Here is a 21,084-nt window from a genome sequence, read left to right as displayed (position 1 = left end):
AATAGCTCAAACATTTGGTTAGTTTAGCTACGCTAATTAAATGAAGTTAAATAATTATGACATTAAAGAATGAGGTTCAGAATCACAATTTAACAGGTAGTGAGACAACCAACTGATATCCTTTTTTGTCCAGTGCTTTGTTATTTTAACACAAAACTTTTACCATGCAGTGATTTTCAATCCGTGCAGGTATCTGTCATTTCAAGGTGTGGAGACACATCCTGCTGTGGTATTTCATTGAGGAAGCACAAAGGCAACTGTGTTTTACCTAATGACTGGCTTGTGTTCTGTAAATGAAGGCACCCCTGTGTCGCACACACAGATCTAAGGCACAGTGGTTATCAAAGTGAATGAAATGTGTGTGTTTGTTGGTGTTTCTTTCCCTAATGAGGGGTCACCTCTCTTTGAAAAAAAACAAAACAAAAAAACATGTCATTTTTTTAAAGTTCAGGCCATTGCTAACGCAAGAAAAACTTTTTGGATGAACTGCTAGACGTTTGGAAAGACATGTTTACCACATCCATGTCACAAAACACTGTATCTGTGTTAAGAGCAAAGTGAAGAATAGTAATATACTGTAGTATACTGCAATTATATTTTTCCAACTAGTACAGGAAGGAAATGACCGAAAAGAAAGAAAAGAAGTTTGCACATTTATTTTGGAATTACATTGTGGGGGGAAAAGTCAATAGAAGGAAAGAGCCACATTCAAACTGTCAAAATACAGTTGTATATAGAAAAGCTTAACTGGAGTCTTTGACTTCTGTGAACTTGACCTGTGTGTCAGACATCCTTTTGTTTGAAGGCAGGGAAGAGAGGAAAGTGTCTTCCCAGAAGTCTATAGTATTCAGAATGTGTCAGCCCATACTACTGAGGATACTGACAAGTACAGCAGAGAGGTGTGTGTTTATGTGTGCTCATAATATGCGGTTGTGTATGAGGAAATATGTGTGGGTCAGAAGTGCATGGCCCCTTGACAGGCTCTGTGACTGCCTGTCACCCTGAGAGTGTTGGTTAAGAAAATGTCGACATTTAAAAAAAAGAAAAAAAGAGTGGAGTGATGACAAAAGAAACACAAGAGCCATTTCAAGAAGATGAGAATAAAATAGCGAATAGGGAAAAGGAAAATATAGGTAAATAAGGAGAGATTTGGGGAACTGAAAGAGATCAGGAAGGGTGGTGGAGTTTATCAAATTTGTAAAGTTCTTTCTTTCTTTCTCACCTCGTCAGGTAATATTTGAAGCAGTCTCAGTCCAAGGACATCCAGGTTTCATCGCGATTGACGACATACGAGTTCTGGCTCATCCCTGCCGTAAGTGACTGTTCATGTGCCTGTGTGTGAGCGTATGCATATGCATATGCTTGTATGTTTCAAGTTGTTGTTTTTGTTGTACATTTACCCTGCACAACTTCAGCCCTGCTGTGCATCATCTGCTTATATCAGCTCCCTCGTACGTTGAAGCGCACAAATGCATGTGTGAAGGACAGATTGTGAGGCGTGCACACAGATTGCAGAGAGCCAGGAAGAAGGTCCAGACTCTGGGTCATCATCACTCAAATCTGACAGCAACACTTGGCTTCACAAAACTCCAGACCGCTTATTGCAACACTTCTGCACTCATACGTTGTCATGTGTTAATGGTACGGTGTGTTGCATTTTGCAATGTACTTGAATACATGAAACTTAGATCTTTTTACTCTTCATGAGTCTTTTTCCATGTTTGAAAAGCAAGAGGACAGATAGGTAGGTCGATAGGAAATTTTGGATAGAACCAAAATTAAGAGACACACCAGCTGCTACTGTAAGCTCTTCTTTGTTTTAATTGGCAAGACTTTTTTTTCTCCTTTTTCCCAAGTCATATAGTTGTCCTCATTTCACTTCCTCTTTGTTATCTTTTACCTGTCAGGGGATTTTGGGAAAAAGAAAATGCTCATTTCAACCAGTCAGATTAATCAAAGGGGCATTCAGAAAGGAAGAAACAAAAAAATATGCAATTGAATAAAGGTTAAACACACAACCTTCATATCTATGTCCTTGTCATTTGCAATTACTTTCATTAGTGTCAGTGCAAATTATCATTGTTTAATGATTGATGCATACTCTGTTAGGCTTATCTCAGTCTGCAGACAGTCAAAATGAAATTAACCAATTGGAGGCTAGTCTCAATGCCAGGTCAAAGTCACTCAATGTCTGACCAGCTGTCTCACTCTCTGCCTGCTCATCTGTCTCGGAACTGTCCTATGAATTTCCCTGCCTCACTCTGGACAAACATATGAACTACTGTCTGAATTAAATGACTAATGTTGCAGGTCTCACTTAATTAATATGTAACTCACAGCAATTCCGTTTAGTATTCACTATTACATTTGTTGAATGCAGGGTAGCACAATCAGCATCTTTTTCAAGTAACCTGTCAATGTATTTTTTAACATCATGAAGCTTTGCTGCTAATTTATGTTCGTGACAAGTCACCAATACATGCATACTGAATATATCAAGATGTTCACAGATCAAACAGCACTAATATGTATCCATCTGTTGTATTTGACTTTTTAGTCAATATGTTGAGGTACTTCTGCAGCAAGTTTCCACTGTGGTTTAATGCATGTTTATTTATGGAACCACATTTACCAAAAGTGCTTTTGCTGGCTAAAACTACATTCCAAAGCACATTCCAGTGCTTTTGTTGTTGTTTTTTTGTCACCTGCTCCTCACAGAGGAAACACATGGCTACTTAATATGCAGCTGCTGCTGCGCTCCTCACTGCTGCTTATTACTGTTACTGCTGCTTCGAGACGCTGTGTGTGTGTGTGTGTGTGTGCGCGCGTGTGCGCGCGCGTTGTCACCGTTGAATCAAGATGGACAAGGAAAAACTTATTGCAGGAGAACTAAATCGTGCCTGTTACAGCGCAAATCTTTGACTGTACTTCTAAACGAAGACAGAGGCTTCTGGTCATGCCAACGCTGATCTCACTTCGCGGACGTTATGCTAACGCATTAGCATTCAAGCTAGCACAGTTTCTCCTAAGTTTTTACATAAACGGATGGATTATTTAGCGGCCAAAAGAGAGTGGCAGGACATGAGCATAACTGGACAGTGGACAGTGGAGGTGAACAGACACAGTAGTTACTTCTGAGATGACGACATGACGCCAGTGACGAAAAGAAAGCACCCCGAACCTCTTATTAACCTTCTATCTTCTTATGGGGTGAGTTTTCAGTAACGTCGTTAATCTGCATTATGATAGTGTTCACTCGAAGTCACATACGGGGATTAAAAAACGTTTTTTTATGATGGACGCTGTTTTAATAATCCACTGTGCGTTTCAGAACGTCATGTGGCTACATTGTTATTAGCTTAAAATGCAAATGTTACTCGCATCGAAACTTGTGTTCGATCGGATGATCGTATTATAAGCTGTAACGGGAGCATGTGAGCATCTGCTATTAATATGAATAACAATGATGTGCAGGGCCACTGCTAAGCTTTTTGGGGCCCTAAGCATAATTGGTCAGAGGTATGGGGAGCGGTGGCTCTGCTGATGTGCTTGAATAATGTGTGAATGACACAGCTTTGTGTATGAAGTATTGACTGTGATGCTAATGATTTAGCAACTCTGAGCACATCGTCATCGTTCAGCTCATTCAGTAACAGACACAACAGATGCAGATGATGGAAATATGACTACACTAGTGTAAGGCAAGAAATTGTAACAGAATAAGCCACTCCCCTTCCTGTATTTTTTTCAAGTTATTTCATTTCAAATGTTAAGAGTTTCTAATGTCCAGGTTTTTTTATGACATTATATTTGTTATACGTATTATATTCTATATGTACTGTTCCGTGTCACAGTGTACCTCACAAAATAGTATCCATGCTCCAGTTTCTGTGATGAGTATACAGAGAGGTGTGGTTTCACTGACAGCTAGACCAGGAGGGGGTTGGGCTATGTAAATGTAATGATTCTGTCTCTTGGCTCCCAGAAGGTGTAGATTTTTTAGGCTAAAATTCTCCCTCAAGCAGTTTTAGGAGTGCCTACATTCAAATGGCCACATCTTCTTCAAGTATTTTCACATTTCCATGTGTTAGACATTGATGAGAAAGCTTAGAAATCACAGATTTTGATTTACATTGACAATGTTGCACCAACAAGAGTGTGTCTGTGTGGGTGCCTGATTAATCCCATCTGTACTCAACACAACTAATTATATAACCTGTCAGTTAACATATTCTCCTTTTTGCTTTATGTGTTGCAGGTAAAGCCCCTCACTTCCTGCGCCTGCAGAATGTGGAAGTGAACGTGGGTCAGAATGCTACCTTTCAGTGTACTGCTGGAGGGAAATGGTCTCAGCATGATAAACTCTGGCTTCAGGTTAGTGCCTTCATATCGGCGAATATGTTCATGAATGATATGCGACAAATGTAAACAGAAGTTGTATAAAGGCAGGTCGGTAGGCCATAAATCCTCAGAGCAACTGAAAAGTAATTTGGCACCTCATTGGCAGATTTTCAGGTTATTTATAAAAATGACAGTATGTTGAATATAATATGCGTGTGGACACAAAATTGTATTATATATATATATATTATTGTTAATATATATTATAAAAACCAATGTAGTAAATGGAGTTATCACTTATTTATGAGCTTTTAAAGATACTTATATAAAAGTACACTGTAGTAAACATCCCAAGCTTCCCCACCTCCATTTCATGATTGATTAAAAGTCCTGGTTTGAGCGTCGCACCAATGACTCCATCTGTGTGTGTGTGTCTCTGTATTGTGCATCCATGCTCATATCCTCATTCTAATTTACATTTATGTGCACTGGCAAGCTTTAATGTTTTCATTGCACCCAAGTGACATACAGTATCTGGCATGTACAGAAATGACATTTCCAATGGGGAGCAGTGACCCTCTATGACTGGAGGTCTTCTGGGGAAAGAATGTTTCAACAAATTGGCAGATAATATTACAGTGGAGAGTGGTTTTCATGAGTTTGTTGTTGTATTCATGGTTTCATTAGTCAAGTTCGTTTTAGAAAGAGCATGATACAGGGCTTGTTGGCCAGGAATTGACTGCTGTTTTCATCCCCACCATACAGCAGTGGAACGGTAAGGACACAGCGTTGATGGTGACCAGGGTGGTGAACCATCGGCGTTTCTCAGCAACTGTCAGTGTTGGCGACACGTCCCAGCGCAGCACCAGCCGCTACCGCTGTGTCATCAGATCAGACGGCGGGTCAGGCGTGTCCAACTATGCTGACCTCATTGTCAAAGGTATGTTCTGGTGATTTTCAGTTTGGCAAAAAGAACATGTTGAAGGCGATCAAATGGTAAATCATAAACACAGTGTTTGTGTTTAAAAAAGGGATTTGAATAAAGTGAGCAGCCCTTCACAGATCTGATTACTGTGATGCAGTAAAGACGGACAACCTCTTTAATTTAGACAAAGTGAGAGACTACCCGGGTTGTGGTTATGTGCGTGTGTGTTTGGCAGTTGCTTGTTAGAGCTGTGGGAATGCTGAGGATGGAATACTGAACAGGCTTCAGAGGAGTGCCTAGAACTCACAATGAGGCTCCTTTGACTCCGTCTCTATCAGTTTCTCAGTTCACTTTCTCCTTTGTTTCTGTCTCACGTCAACCTTCTTTATCTAAATATTATTGTGATTTAAAGAATTAGGAAACACACTTTTTTAGAGGCTCACATTTCTTCAATTTCACCTAAATCTAGGTGTGAGGTTATAGTTTTGTTTTTTGTTTTTTTCCATGATGGCAAGTCCTAAGATGAATGCAGTTTTAGTCGAGCAGGAATGTAAGATAAGACAGGATAAGAGAGCTACTCAATATAGTTTACCTCTGACACTCCGAGAACCTTTCTGGCAGGTCTCATCATACCAAATTGTACAAGAGATATGCAAACATGGCAAAGAAACACTTCCATTCCCTTCTCTGTTGTCCCGTTCTCTGTTATCCTCTCAGCCATACTCAAATCTTGTTTCATGTGTCTCTTGGACAGTGCCACATCCCCCCTCTTGGAGGACACTCAAACTCTCTAATGTGATCTATTCAACTCTGTGCTCACACTAAATACAGGGCAAAGATATGAAGGAATCAGTGATTCACCCTCCCACTCCCCATCCCATGGTTCATATGAACAATAGGAAATACAGGGCCGCCCTGCTGAGGCGGATGTTGATGTTCTGAGGATGTTGGATAATGTTATTGTAAAGGCGTTGATATAATTATAGCGTCTCAGCTATCTGTTGTTGTCAGACATAATTTCATTCCTTTACCTCTCTTTGTCTCTTTCTTTTGCATTCTGTGTTTCAAATTGTCTCTTATCTGTCTCTCCCCATTTACTAAATTCAATGAGACATTAAATAAAATAGATTTTTTCCCCCATCGTGGATCATCTCACAGCTTTAAAATTGTGTTATTCTAAATCTCCATTATCAGTTATTGTGGATTCCAATGTGCCATAGCGTCAACTTAGCCTTAGCCTGCTTCCTCTCAAACAGTTTATGCAGAGTGGTTGGAACTAATCTGCTATGTCAATGTTTAGGACTGAACCTGCTGCACTGATGAGCTATGGGATAAAATCACTGCATGCCACAGTGTTTTCATTGGGTCTACTGTCAGAGAAATATGTGTGTCAGTGCTATAGCTCTCCGGACGTCATATGACTTAGTCCCTATGAACCGTTGTTGGCAGCCTAAGATGTGACAGAAATTAACGGTACCAGTGCTGGATTCGACCTGTCTGAAAACAGCCAGAGAGGACATTAATCCAGAATCATTATTGCAGTATCCTGACATCTTCAACTTTCTGATTAACTTCCATTCATATTACTCCAGAGAGTCACTGAAAGTTTATAAGAGCCCGGAGGGAAACAAATGGAAGCAATTTGGTTTTTTGGACTAACATTCAACTCAACAGCTAAAGATAGCGCTGTTGTCTCTGGAAGGGGGGGTGTCGCGTTAGCATAACGTTGGCATTAGCAACATGCAGTGTAATGTAAATAATTGCTATGTTGACATTCCTGTGCAGACTTTTGTGTCAGTTAGACTGAGAGTTAACCACAGAATCTTGCGGTTTCCCATCGCTCCGTCTTCCTCTGGTTACTGTGAGCATGTATCATAGCAGTCATTCACCTCTGACACAATCTCTCTGGATTTGTGGGGATCAGATCTGGTAAAATACCCTCCTATTCACCTGTCTCCCAATGTTTTGGCATCCTGGGGCACAACAGCTATCCACCGTTTAAAAAAAAAAAGGTTGACACAATTATTTCATTTGCTAACACCTCCATTAATTATATAATAATTAATTATATGAATTCAATTTCACATAACTTGCTAATTACTTGATTAATTTGTGACCAAATTAAATGTTTTTTTGTTTTTTTTAAGTTTGTCCAACAATTTTTTTTTTCCAGTGTATGTGTCTCTCGCACTTAAACACATGAGCCAATCAGCAGAAAAGAAATACCTCCCACAAACTTTGTGTTCTCTTTTTATGTGTCCCTCAGCAAAACACAGAAGCCCTATGTGCTCAGTCACTGTAAAGCTGAGTTTATGCTTGGTTGCTTGACATTCTCCAAGGTTGACTTTTGACAACACTGTATTGCACCTCAACCACAATTTATGTCTTGGGCAGTGCAACGTAAACTCAGAGGAATGTCATGTCTCACCAACACTTTGTAGCCTACTGGCTTTTTCCTCATAAATCACAGTGAATTACAATCTTTGTTGATAGTAAAATGCTTTTAGTGAAGTTACATTTTGATGTGTGAGATGCACTGTGACAAACACATCTCTATCTCCATAGATATTTGGTGAGAATCGTGTTTTTTAACTTCTAGTAAACATAAAAAAAGAAAAAATCATTCCATGGAGCAATGGGGGTTGAACTGTGTTTGCTTTAAACGGGATTTTGATTGCATCACTAAAATGCATTATAATGTGTTGACCCGCTGGCCTAAATTATGTTTTCAATGCATATTTGTTGTGAATTACGTTCTTAACCCTATTTGGCATGAATGATGTTTTAATCTGGAGGGAGGTTGGAGTGTGCGTGCTGTAGTATGTGCTGTTTTGATTAGACGATCGTCCGGGGACTGAAACTGTCATTACCATCTGTTAGCACAGCACACAGACTGTACTCCTGAGAATGTCCAAATGTGTCTTTTGGCGAGTTTGTATCTGTGTGTGTGTTTGTGTGTGTGTGTGTGTGTGTGTGAGGCACTCAGGTGCCGTCAGCCATGCTTTGTGCCAGACGAGCAGCTCTTGCCAACACAGTGAACAAGAGAGAACTGCAATATGACACACGTGCATTAGCATACCTCCTTTTAGTCCTTTGTGCATAGTGTGTGTGTGTGTTTTTAAAATAGCGCATGTGTGTTCCTGTCCTTGCTTTGTACACTTCTGTGTTCTCCTGGGCTGCTAAGTGAAATTGGGGTTAATTAGTGGGTTGTTTGGTCAGGTGTGATCAGTGGGTCTGGAAAGAGAAACATGTTATATTACAGGATACGCTTTGCATCTGTGTGTGCGCACTCATGTGTGTGTTTGTGTGCGCCTCGCTCATGCATGCACGTTAATCCTCCGTCACGACCCTGCTGCCGAGCTCAACCGACGATGCCCTCCTTGTCAATACTGTTGGCATTAAATTTGTGCACTTTAATTTTGCATTTTTGTGCAGCTTCAGAACAGCTGTGACAGTATGAGAAAGAAAAACAAAACAACAAAGTAACATATGACTAAATACGATTTAGATGAAAGGAGTGAGTTATCAGTTATTTTCAATGACGCAGAAAGCCATTTTGATTATATTGCAACTTTTAACTTTAACTGTCTGAAAGTAGAGAGATATCATTCTTATTCATACATCAGCCTCTCTTCTTTCCCTGTAACAAAGACGATCACAATTACAACTACATTACAACAGCAAATACATTAAAGGGAAATTGTAACTGTGAGTGGGTCAAAATAACAATGTTGTAGATCTTTGTTGTTGAAACATGTTACTGCATATATCAGTAGTCAGTATCAGTAAGTTATCATTCATTTGTAACTACTGCATGATTCAGTTTGTTTATGGTATGGTTTTAATGACACTTTTGCAGTTGTGACGTGTATGTAGCTACCGAGTAACCTTCAGGTGACTCCACTGCTCTTAGTATATGCAGAAAACAAGAGTTTCAGTGTCCTTTAAAGGAACATATTTTTGTATTTGAAGCACAAGCAGTCTTTCTTGCTGCATGCCCTGAGATAAGCATCATATTTACTCACCAAAGTGGGGAAAAAGACGACAAAAAGAATAGGTGGAAGTGTTGAAAGAATGGAGAACATCACCACAACAGCACAGAAACAAACAGAGGGAGAAAGATAAAAAAAAGTTTATCAGGTAGACAAGAGAGACGCATTAAGGAATGACAAAGTCACACAATGCTCGACTGACATTTGTAATAAGATATGCAAACATGCACACTCATGAAGACACAGAGACAGACACACACACACACACACACACACACACACACGCACACACAGATGCAGTCAAAGCTCCAGGGCAACACGGTCTCAAACATACCCCCAGCTGTGTGTGTGTGTCTGAAAGAGAAGGAGAATGCCTGCATGACAAGTCTTTGTCTCACGAAGTAAATATGTTTGTCTCTGCATTAATCTGTGAGTGTTTTGTGTTGTATGTGGACAATTGTGTGTGTGTGTGTGTGTTTTCTGCCTGTCAGAGATAAGACTCAGTGGGGCGTAGCAAAGATCCAGAAGAGCCACTGTCAGCCAGTGCCCTGTGGACACCATGCAGAGTGTGCATGTGTGTTTGTGTGAGTTCCCCAGGAATACTGCTACATCTTTCTAAGACTCCCTAGGTAGCCATAAAGCTGATTGTAGTCCAAGAATAAGACCCAGCAGTGCAACTGCAGTGTGTAAATGTGTGTGCTGTGTGTGTGTGTGTGTGAGAGAGAGCGAGAGAAGAGTGCATGATGCTTTCTGTTGCCCTTAGCTTGTTCTTGGCATTTACTATGTGTCTGTTCCCTGATAAGGAATCAATAGGAGAGAGGACAGCTCAGGCCTGTCTGTCAGATCTGAGATCATGTGAGATGAATTGTGCCCTTGAGCCACTGCTCCAAGGTTTTTAATTAGAACTGTGTACAAGAAGTGTTGAGTGGTGAGATTTGTAGGAAGCTTGACACGGAAGGAAAAGTGGCAAAGCACAACTGACTGCGGTAACTGTGAGATCATCAGTAGCCACATTACAGGAACTTTCATTGGGAACTAAAGGTTGTGTTGTTGTTTTTTTTGCCTGAAAAGTCCCCATCATCAGGGGGTTGTACTTGCTGAAAGTTCAGGAACCTTTGCAACAGAGCTTGCACTGAACATGTAGTCCTTTACCTAATCTTCAGAGGTCTTCATTGTGGTGGAAAACCAAGTTGACTGCAGGAACCCTTTATTTAAGAAGTTGCAAGAGTTTGAAGTGTGCTTGATTTTCTTTTTTTCCCCTGCCATTTATATTTGATAAACACTTCACGCTGAAGTTGTTGGACTGGTTGCAATGTCTGTGATTGGCCCTTTTATGGTCATGTTCAACAAATGTACGGTTACTTTTGTGACTTGTCAAAACATGTGCATTGCTGAGAAAGAAGAAAGGAAAAAAATTCACCCTTTTATACTTAAATATCTTCAAACAAAAGACAGATTTACTCAACCTTTGCTCGGTGACAAAAAGAATGAATTGCCAGCAACAGTATGTGAACACATTCCTCACATGATGCCAAGTGCAAGTGCATCTGATTTGGAGACACACACACAATAATTGCAGCAAACAAAGAACAAATGCCAATTATTTTATTAATCTAAGCATCCAAGACCAGACTTTTACGTGAAAAGTTGTTCATACGTCTATATCAGTCAGTGTGTCTTGAGTTGCATGTATGCATGTGTGTTTGTGTGGGTGCAATACACCCATACAGTGAGCACTTAAACCTGCCTCTTTAACCAGGCCCTTAGGGTTTGCCTCAGGGGATATGTGTATGCTGGGCAGTTTGTGAAATTATTGGTATTCCATGTCCATTGCTCTCTCAGGTGCATCACCTTTTGTGTACACGTGCATCCATGTGTGTTTGCTTGTGTGTATCCGTATCTGGGAGAGAGGACACTTCACACGGAATATCTGAGCAGAAATATAAGTAATGTATGAGCAGGTATGTGAGGAGAGGATGAGGAGGACTGAGGAGAGAAAAGGAACATGAAAAGGGCTGAAAAGAAACAGAAATAGGCTCAGTGTGAACTGAGTGGAGCACGGAGAAGAGAAGAAAGTTGAGATGAGAAAGATAAGAAAAGGAGAGTAAAATACAAAGTAATAATATCATTATGTTGGTAAGGTAGAGTCTCTCCACTGACAAGAGAGTAGAAAAAAGCAGCAGCCAACAACAATTTTCTGGCATTATATGTCTCTACAACTGTTAACCTGCAACAACAAATACAATTTTGAATAAAAATAATTAGTATATGGATATGATGGATGCAATAGCAGCTCCAAAGTACTGCCCAACCATCTTGATTTGACCCCTGGTGGCTGGATGCTATATAGGTCATAAACCCTGTGTTAGCAGAGGGTGATTGATAGCTGTAACTGACTGACTGATATATTTGATGTCTACCTAAAGGTATTGGCAAAGGTTGTACTCTTGTATGTAAAAGGATAGTATCAAAAGATTTACACTGACGTCAGACACTTTCTTCAAAAGCAGTGCTTCTGTTACTAAGCCCTTAGCGGTGTTGTGTGTGGATTTCTGTATAGTTTTGTCTCAAAACTAACAAGCCCACTGTGCATTTACTGAAAATGACTTTCACAAATATCTGCCAAGTGCTTTGCTCACTTGACTCATTAATTGTTAATTAATTATGCCAATTAATTATGTCACCATCTGTATCAGCAACTGACTTTCTCCACAAGTTAAAAATATAGGCTGGTGATCCCTCCCCTGCCAAGATACAGACCACAGAGGGTCATACTCTCTTAATGTTTTGACCATTATCACCATCTGGCTCTTTCCCAGAATGTATTTGCCATTTAGTTCGATAGAAACTAAATTTCTGGCCATGGCAGTTGAAACTGGAGAGAAGCCAAAGTCGACAGGCTCAATCCCATCAGCTCTTTTTGTCACTGTAGCCACATCTCACTGCTCACTCACTGCATGCCCATGTTGATGAGAACAGCTAAATCTCAGAAATGAAATGAACAGCGAAGTTTCACATTTGAGACCTATTAAACATGTTGTTGAATATTTAAGTGACACTAAGGAGATCATTGTCTCTTTGAGGCTCCTTTCCTTGCTCCTTCTCTTTCATTTCACTCAGTGTCTCCCACTTCTGTGATATCTTCAGTGTCTTTGTTTCAGATAACAGAATTTTATCTGGGCACTGTCATCCCAGGAAGCGTACAGGGAGTAAAACTCCACAATCTTGTCCATGGACACTTTGAAGGGAATGATAGAGTTTTGATCTCACAAATTTGGTAAAATAAGCTTAAAATCAACAATACCATTGTATCCCTGATGGCATCGTTAAAACTCATTTTGTCAGCGAGCAAACTACAGTCCGTTCTGTAGTTTCAAGTGTTAGTTTAGTAGTCGCCATAGGAGTATAGGTGTAGCTTTCTTTCTTTCTTTCTTTCTTTCTTTCTTTCTTAAGAAAGAAAGACCAAAATTATTTTTTTCTGTCTGAGATGAGTTATTACAGTTGTATTCAATTATGGTTGGCGTAGTGGTTAGCATTCTTACCTTTCAACCTCTCCGTCAGAACAGGGGGCCTTTCTGCATGGAGTTTGCATGTGTGTGTTTTCTCTGGGTTCTCCGGTTTCCTCCCACAGTCTACAAACATGCAGATTTGGGGAATAGGCAAATTGGACACTTTAAATTGACCATGAATGTGAGGGTGGATGGTGGCTTATGTCAGCTGGGGTTTGCACCAGCACCTCCTGTGACCTCTATGTAGAGGATAAAGTGGTAGAAGATGGATGGATGTATAAACGATGAAACGTGTCAAATATAAATTTGTTCCCTTTTAAGTGCACAGGATGTGGTGGTCATTATTAAGACAGCACCCTGTGAGCTGAATTGATGGTATCAGATCAGATCATGCTGACCTGCCTGTGTGTATAATGTGTGCTTATCTGGTGTGAGATAAACTGTTCATGGAGCTGAAAAATAGACCAGGATTGTATGACTGATAAACCGCTCACATGCAGAGATATTAGAAGAAGATAAAATATTGGCTGTTGTCATGCATGGGAATGTATCCCTGAATAACACAAAAATACTTGCGTCCTGAATAACAGACACATACACTACAATAAATAACTGGATTGATTCATTCAATGTTCCCTTTATTATTTGTATTATTTATAATATTCACCCAATTAGTGACTAACCGTGACATTGCTTAAATGTTCAGAAGTCATGGGAAACATGCACGGTCAGACATTCAATCAGTTTTCTTACCACAGACTGCTATAATTTCTTACCCCATCATGTACGTTTTCATGTCCTTCGGTCCAGACAGTCACTGAATATTATAATTAAGCAAATTTTAACCATAGGTCTAAACATTTCAAATGTGTAATACACTAGAATAATTCTTCAAATGATAATTCTGGTGGGGAAAAAAAGTGTTTCAGAGCTTTCAATTAGCATTTTATTTTTTACGAAAAAATAAATGACTCAGAGGTCTAAGGGTTAAGACCATGATCTCCATCTTGCATGTCAGTCCCCAACTTTTTACCGTCAGAAAACTAGAATAAATGTTTTTGCAAAAGTCGCTCTGGACATTTTGCAGACCATAATGTCCAAGTGAGTCCGCGTGAGAACACAAAAGAAAAGGCTCAGATAAGTCACCTCTCACCTAGATGGTCTGGACATTCGCCTCCTGTATTTGCCATATGCACAAATGCTGCTTAAATTCCTGACACAATTGATGTTATTAAGTACCATAAACTAATGGTGCTCATGGTGTACCACATGGAATCACTATGGGCCCTATACTTTTTTTTTTACACTGTGTACAGATTATACTCTCGATTTTATTATACATTTAGTCACATTTTAGTTTTTAACTATGTTTATCCTTTGTTTAGCCAGTGGAAATGTGTAATGTATGTTACTGCATGATGCCCTCAACACTGAATGTCTGCTGAACAGTACTTTGCATTTAAAATAGCAAAAGAGTGTAAATGATTGATAGATGGGAAAAATAATGTGTTGGTCAAATGTTTAATTTTTTGTTCTGTTAGATTTGGTCATTCCTAGGGACAGGAATGTTCTCTCTGCTGTGACATTTTAAATTCTTACTCAGAATCCACCCAGCTGGTGGACAGAGCTTCTTTCTGCTGTGCAGTAATCACGACTGCAGATGAGAGGAAGTGTTTCGTGGCCACCCGTGTTGTACTTGCTGCACCAAAAATTGAATTGAAAAGCAGTCCATTTAAAGAACAACATGGATTCTACTGTCTGTCACCACATGGGCTTCTTTCCCATCGTTCAGACCTGGTGATTTATTATTATTCAGCCCGTCTTCATAATTCAAAATAAAACTTTTGATGGCTTGAAAATAAGAAATCACAGTAACAAAGAATGCAACACACATTATGGCCCATGCTCAAACATCATGCTGGGACTATCATGCAGTGCAGTAAAATGCTAAAGCCATATACTTTGTACCTTCAGGGTGTAGTAACACGGGTCGCTTTTGAGTGTGTGATGCGTCCTCTGACAACGGGGCCCCAGCATACCCAAGATAAACACTTTATTGGGTCAAGGCTGTTCATACATTCATACATATATTCACCCATACAAACATACACGCATGTGTCTTTATTGGCTCACTGATACAGTACAGTGCTGTGCTCCTGCTGAATTTAGTTTTAAAGCTTCAGGAGCACTGTTTGTTTTTACTACAGTCTGAGCATGTCCTCTGCAGAGAGGAGATGTCCAGCAGGAGGACGAGTCGTGTAGACCACTTGTCTTATATGTGGGACAACAAACCTCCTGCTGATTAGACACAATGGTGACGGACATTTGTGCCAGTGAAGTGGAAGTGGACTTAGTTTAAGTTTAAATTTCAATATCGTAGCTGTTGTTTGAACAGAGAGGCAGACCATATGCTGCTTTTTATCACACAACGTAAAATGTCAATACTTTTACACTTAACTGTGAAGATTTGCACCTGGATCAACAAATAATGTTACTAGATATATACCCATATACACTTGTTTTCACCTACAAATCTGCGTAGGTGATACTAATATATTTTCTATTCTCCATTTAGTTTCCAGATTATATCTTGAAAAACCTCTTCTTTAAAATTTTACGAGTAGTGTAGTGGAACTTTTTTGTGAAAGAAATATTACCACTTTCAATATCTAGTGGGACCAAATGAGTTGCTTTTTCAAACATTGTCTCCTGGTGATCTGCTTATGCTTTCTTAACCATATGTTTCTTTCAGCCAAATAATTTAATCACATTCACCACTACTTTTTGCCGTTTTTGACCCCTTCTTCCCTCATCCCTTCATTCATTTTCTCACACCTCATTACCATCACTGTATGGGGGCCAACTGTAGTTTTGTGTGCCTCTATATTTCTATATTCATGTGAGGATGCAGGTGTGTGTAATTGTTGGCAAGAATCTTATCTTAAATCAGTCCCTTAATGAGGGGGTGGTCGTGTACATAGATTGCGTACAATCAGTATGGATATGTGCAGCTATCTTGTGTCAGTAAAATCAGTATTCCTGCATCTGTACTTCCCCATGTCATTGCGGGTGCCAGGTTGTGACTCACTGGGTGGCCTCTGTAAGTCTATGCTGTAAACAAGCTGGCAGAGGGAGGGATGGAGCGATGCTGGGAGGTAGCAGACGAGGGGAGTGACTGAACAAGCTTTTTCTTTGTTCCTGTGGAGTAACATCAGGAGAAGTAGTTGACTATACAATAAATTATACCAGTGAGTCTTTAAATTAGTTTTAAAACATAGTTAACAGACTCCTGTAGCAGTGAATTATGTGTGCTTTACATTGTAGCTGACCAGTTTAAAAATAATTCATTGTAACCCTAACCACCTCAAAACCATAAATGCAATTTATTTTGCCTGGAGAACAAAGTAAGCGTGTACACTATGTCAGAGAAGGTATATTTGTATGCATGGGTTCTCCCACACTCACGCATACACATGCAGAGACACACACACACACACTCACAGCCTCTATGTAGTTAAGATGGATGAGTGTGTGGTGACTGACAGCTGATTCATCGGCACTCGGGCCTCCATACATATTCTAATGCAGCCTTGAAGAAACTGAAAAAAACTGAGAGAAGGACTTTGCTTTCAGACAGCAGGAAGACACGGACCATTATTTTTAGCTAGAATAGCAAAGCTGTCAACTGACAAAAAAGATTAATACATAAACATTTTTAAAATAGCTTTTTTTGTGGCATTTTACAACAACAGTAAGAAGTAACTTTTCAAAATGAAGAGTGTCATGGCATGCAGGTGTTTCATTTTTAATCATCATTTTGTCTGACTTGTTGATATAAGTGAAGTATGAAATCATTTATTTGGTACATGTGTATTATGGTGATAAAAGTAGAGTCAAGATTACACTGGGGCAAATGGGAAGCAACATTGTTACTGTTGTGACTATTCCCTTATATTTGAAAAGAAAACAGAAAATCATTTCTGCCACACCACTACAATAATGAAGTACTGTGAATGTTCTAACTTTAACCTGGAAATCACTGTATATGTTTCATGTACTCTAGCTGTCTTATTGTGGCACAAAGGGAGAAAAAAATAAATGAGAGAAGCAGAAGGAAGGACATGCACCAATGATGATCAGAGCTACTTTAGGACATGACTTGATTATATGGTGGAGACATTTAAGGACAATATAGAGCCTTGATATCCCCTGATGTCTTCCTTTCCAGTAGGGACATGCAGGTGCAGGTTGCAGGTGCATATGACTTGATCTGTCTGGGATCTTCTGTGTCACAGCATATTACTGCCATCAGAATCAATTCATTCTCTGTGGTGTTGCGATGTGATTTTTCAATTTTTCTTTTTCTTTCACAGTGAAGTGATGTACAATTTAAGACTTTCCTTTTACTTATTTTCCCTTTTTCCCCCTAATTGGCTACATTGAGAATGTAATACACTGAGGTCATAGTGAACTTTAACTGTAAGTTTGCAGATGCCATTCATTTACTGAGGCAGAAGCCTGTGATGGTATCTGATGTAAGTCATTGATTATAGAATACTGCCCTCGCCGCGTGTGGAGGCTGCACATTTTTGAAAACAAAAACAAAGTGAAAAATCGATAAGCTATGAAAATAGAACCAGAGTAAAAATGCAACTCCTATTCTGTATCATTTTGCTCAAGCATGTGTCATAACTGCTGTCCATGGTGCTGATCATGGGACCATGCGAGATGTGTGAGCTGTCCAAGGTCCTGCAACAGTTCATGCTGATGAGGAAGATTTTAAGGGGCCAGATTTTGTTGCTGTGTTGTCACATTATTTTATTATTAAACAGCAAGTCGTGAACATGTTTGACATTTTTTGACCAGTTTAGTTTAAATGTCTGCTGACATTCTGCAGTTTTACTATTGTGTGACACTGTTCATATTGATGTTGGGTTTCAAATTTCAGACAACAAAAGGAAAAAAAACAACACAAAGGAGGAATAAATATCCTATAATAAAATATATAATGCCTTAAGATTTGACATAGGCCATTATTTTCCTGCGAGCAGCATAATGTGAAAGTGTATTGGCAAAGAAGCTGTCAGCAGCATGTCAACAATGTGACGGATTAGTTCTGCAGGTAGAGCATTCACTCTCTGAAATGTCTTCTTTTTAGCGTTTATTGACAGCTGCTTTCAGTGCCAAAGTTAAACTGTGCCACATTTAAATCAAACTGCAACCATTTAGCAGCAACTTTGGTGACAGAATACATTTATTTTCACATTTCAGGATCACATTAATAGTGGTTCTTTGCACACTGCTTATTTGAGGAGTCTATGAGAGTCCAAAGGTAAAAGAACAAAATGTGAAATGTCAGAAATGTATATAGATATGGTTATAATTTCCCTTCAATATGTTCATTACTATATGTATTGGAGGGATCCACTAAGGGGTAAGAATATGTGGAAAGGCAGGTGTAGTTCATAAAGCACAATGTAATTGCAATTTCACATAGTTTTCATTACCTTTGGAAATAACAGTGTGTGTGTGGGTTGATTTTCAAAACATTCATAGATTTCTTGTATCACAAATGTAGGCACATCTGATTGGACTTTAATGTGGTTTTCAGGGGAAGATGAGATCAGTAATGTGTTTTGATAAACAGGTGGGGTTGCAGTTGCAGCCAAAACATGCTGATATAATTTTTTCCTGATTGGTGTGTATATATATAATATATATATATATGTATGTATGTATTCTGTGACACTTAATTAACCCACCTTTTTTTTCATTTCACAGCTCCACCTACTCCTATTGCCCCACCAGAGCTGCTTGCTGTTGGTGCCACCTACCTATGGATTAAGCCCAACGCCAACAGCATCATAGGTGATGGGCCGATCATCCTGAAAGAAGTGGAATACCGCACCACTTCGGGGAACTGGGCGGAGACCCATGTGGTCGATGCCCCTACCTACAAGCTATGGCATCTGGACCCAGATGTGGAGTACGAAATCAAGGTCCTGCTCTCCAGACCCGGAGAGGGAGGCACTGGGCCTCCAGGGCCTCCGTTGGTAACCAGGACTAAATGTGCAGGTGAGTGATTTTTTTTTGTGGATTTTACTTGTTCTGTCAGTTTGTCCTTTTCTCCTTTGTATATATATATTTTTGCTTGTTTAGAATCACTGTGTTGCAGAAGAGGGATGAAACAAGTATATATTTTTATTGTATGATGATTGTCTAAGGCAAAAATGCATTGTTGTTTTTCAGCACTGCATGTTAAAAGCACATGAATATTTTTAATTATAGGTTTTATTGCATTGTACCTGGATAGTGGATTATATGTCACTTTAGAGAGCAGTAGGTACAGTACTCCTTTTCCTGCTTTGCTGTTGTTGGTTTGCATTGCCAGAATAAATAAATAGAAACAATTAACTACATTAACTATAAGTAACAGGTTTGTGTTTGATCTAATACTGGACCAGCTCAGTGTTTTATTAAACAACTTGCCAGTAATTAACTCTAGCTTCAGCTTTGTCATTACTTAGATCATGCTTTTGATCATGTTGAGCTGGATGGTTCATATTATGCAAATTGGAGATCAGTCTTCTTGAACATTTTTTTAGTATCCAAAATGCCACCGTACCAATGACTTAAGATGTCTTCCAGCCATCGTTTAGCTGTAGTAGCCATAAAGCTACATATTTTATGTCAAGTGGCAAGTGTTAATGGTGCCATTCCGCGGTTGCCATCTACTACTGTATGCTGATGTGGTTCATATGTCTGTGTAACTGATCTTTTTCCTGCACAGTACTATAAGCGGGTGCACCAGATAGTTCTGCCTGCAGTCTGTCAGTTGCACCTGCAGTAACTTGTCATTTGTTGAATTTTCCTCTCTGAGCTACTGTTGTTCCTAGAAAAATACTGTGCTAAAATCTCTGTTTTGAGAGTCTGACCAGAAATACTCAGTGTAGCTCAGCCGTCACGGTTACCTAATAGTTGCACCCCGAGTACAGAAGGGCCTGTTTAGAAACAGTTACTGTGATCTAATGCAGCTTTTATATTTCTCTTATTTACACTCATGAGTTCTCTTTTGACACCATTTTTCCTTCTGTCATTGTTTTTCTTGTAGACTGACCTGTAAATATAGAATAAAGAAAAAAAAAACTGCCAGGTCATCTGTGCATCAGCATATTTATTAGTTTGAATTTTTAAGGGGAGAGCCAGGGCGCTCCATGTAGGGAAGGAACACCGATTTTCTATGACGGGGTCAGAGGAGTAACTCTTATATAGTAGTTTAAAAACCAAGACAGCAAACATTGTGGAGGAGGATGTAGCAGATGGGTGGATTGACGAAACACAGAACATTCATACTTGAGACTGTGGTTTGTTTTCTGATGTAAAGTCAATAGTCATGCTGGGAGTTTATATTTAAAGCACATATATGAGTAGACACTCATTTCTCATTGGCCGAATGGCACAAATAGCACAGTTTTCACATCATTTGTGCTTTTGCACCATTTGCTCCAGTTGAAACATTTCAACTTTGGCAAAAACGGCGCCTCATAAAATTATGCTAAAACCAATCAGCATTGAGATTGGCTGACTAATGTCACGTCCGTGAGGTGACATAATCTCCATGTCTGGTGGACAGCGAGACTCAATTGGTTCAAAACTCATCATCTTTGTGTAGCTCTACAACACTGGAAGTTTTATTTACAGAGATGTTTGAAAAAAGAAAAAAAGCTTGAAATGGCGTGGCACAATGTGTAAATTTGGTAAAACTGGTTGGCATGTTTTCCTTCCTCTCACTCACTCATTAGCTTTGTTTCTTTTTGTCGTACTTTTTTTTAATCATTTTCCCTCGTGGCACATTGGTTTCTTCTCTCTCTCATTCCATCAGTTTTTTTTCTTCCCATCTACCAAATCTAATCGTCGTTTCCTCTCCTCTTTTTGCTTACCTTTAGCCCTTTCCCCTCCTTCTCTTCCATCTTTTTCACTGGCTCTTTTTTGTTTTCCTCATTCCTCACCTTTCCTCCACAACTTTCCCTGATGCCAGAAGAAACAAAAGCCTCTGTCAAGGGTTTTCTTTCCCCCCAAGAGGAGTAGAAATAGAGGGAGTAAGACAAATAAAGAAGAGAGTGGAAGTGCATGAATCAGTGATTTCTGCTGTTCATTCCAACCTCTGTCACTGGAGAGAGGATGTTTTTTTGATTGTGTGTGTGTGTGTGTGTGTGTGTGTGTTGTAGTTGGTTGTTGTCATATAAAGTAAGTTATATTAAAACATTGGTGGCAGGTGTTTCAGTTTAATTGGAATGGGAATTTAATGTGCCGCTGC

The 21,084-nt window shown here is 39.5% G+C and overlaps 1 protein-coding gene across 8 annotated transcripts in view; it reads left to right on the top strand.

The window, feature by feature from the left end:
* ptprt (protein tyrosine phosphatase receptor type T) overlaps nt 1-21,084 on the top strand; it is a 216,343-nt gene that overhangs the window by 24,685 nt on the left and 170,574 nt on the right. For all 8 annotated transcript variants that reach the window (XM_044023698.1, XM_044023695.1, XM_044023697.1 and 5 more), the window contains exons 4-7: nt 1,231-1,312; nt 4,259-4,374; nt 5,107-5,281; nt 18,549-18,842. In XM_044023698.1, the coding sequence (XP_043879633.1) occupies nt 1,231-1,312; nt 4,259-4,374; nt 5,107-5,281; nt 18,549-18,842 (667 nt within the window). The remainder of the gene's footprint in view (nt 1-1,230; nt 1,313-4,258; nt 4,375-5,106; nt 5,282-18,548; nt 18,843-21,084) is intronic.

Source organism: Solea senegalensis, linkage group LG4 (genome assembly GCF_019176455.1).
Source record: "Solea senegalensis isolate Sse05_10M linkage group LG4, IFAPA_SoseM_1, whole genome shotgun sequence".
In the NCBI taxonomy this organism is placed as follows: domain Eukaryota; kingdom Metazoa; phylum Chordata; class Actinopteri; order Pleuronectiformes; family Soleidae; genus Solea; species Solea senegalensis.
This window is presented reverse-complemented; position numbering and strand designations above follow the sequence as displayed.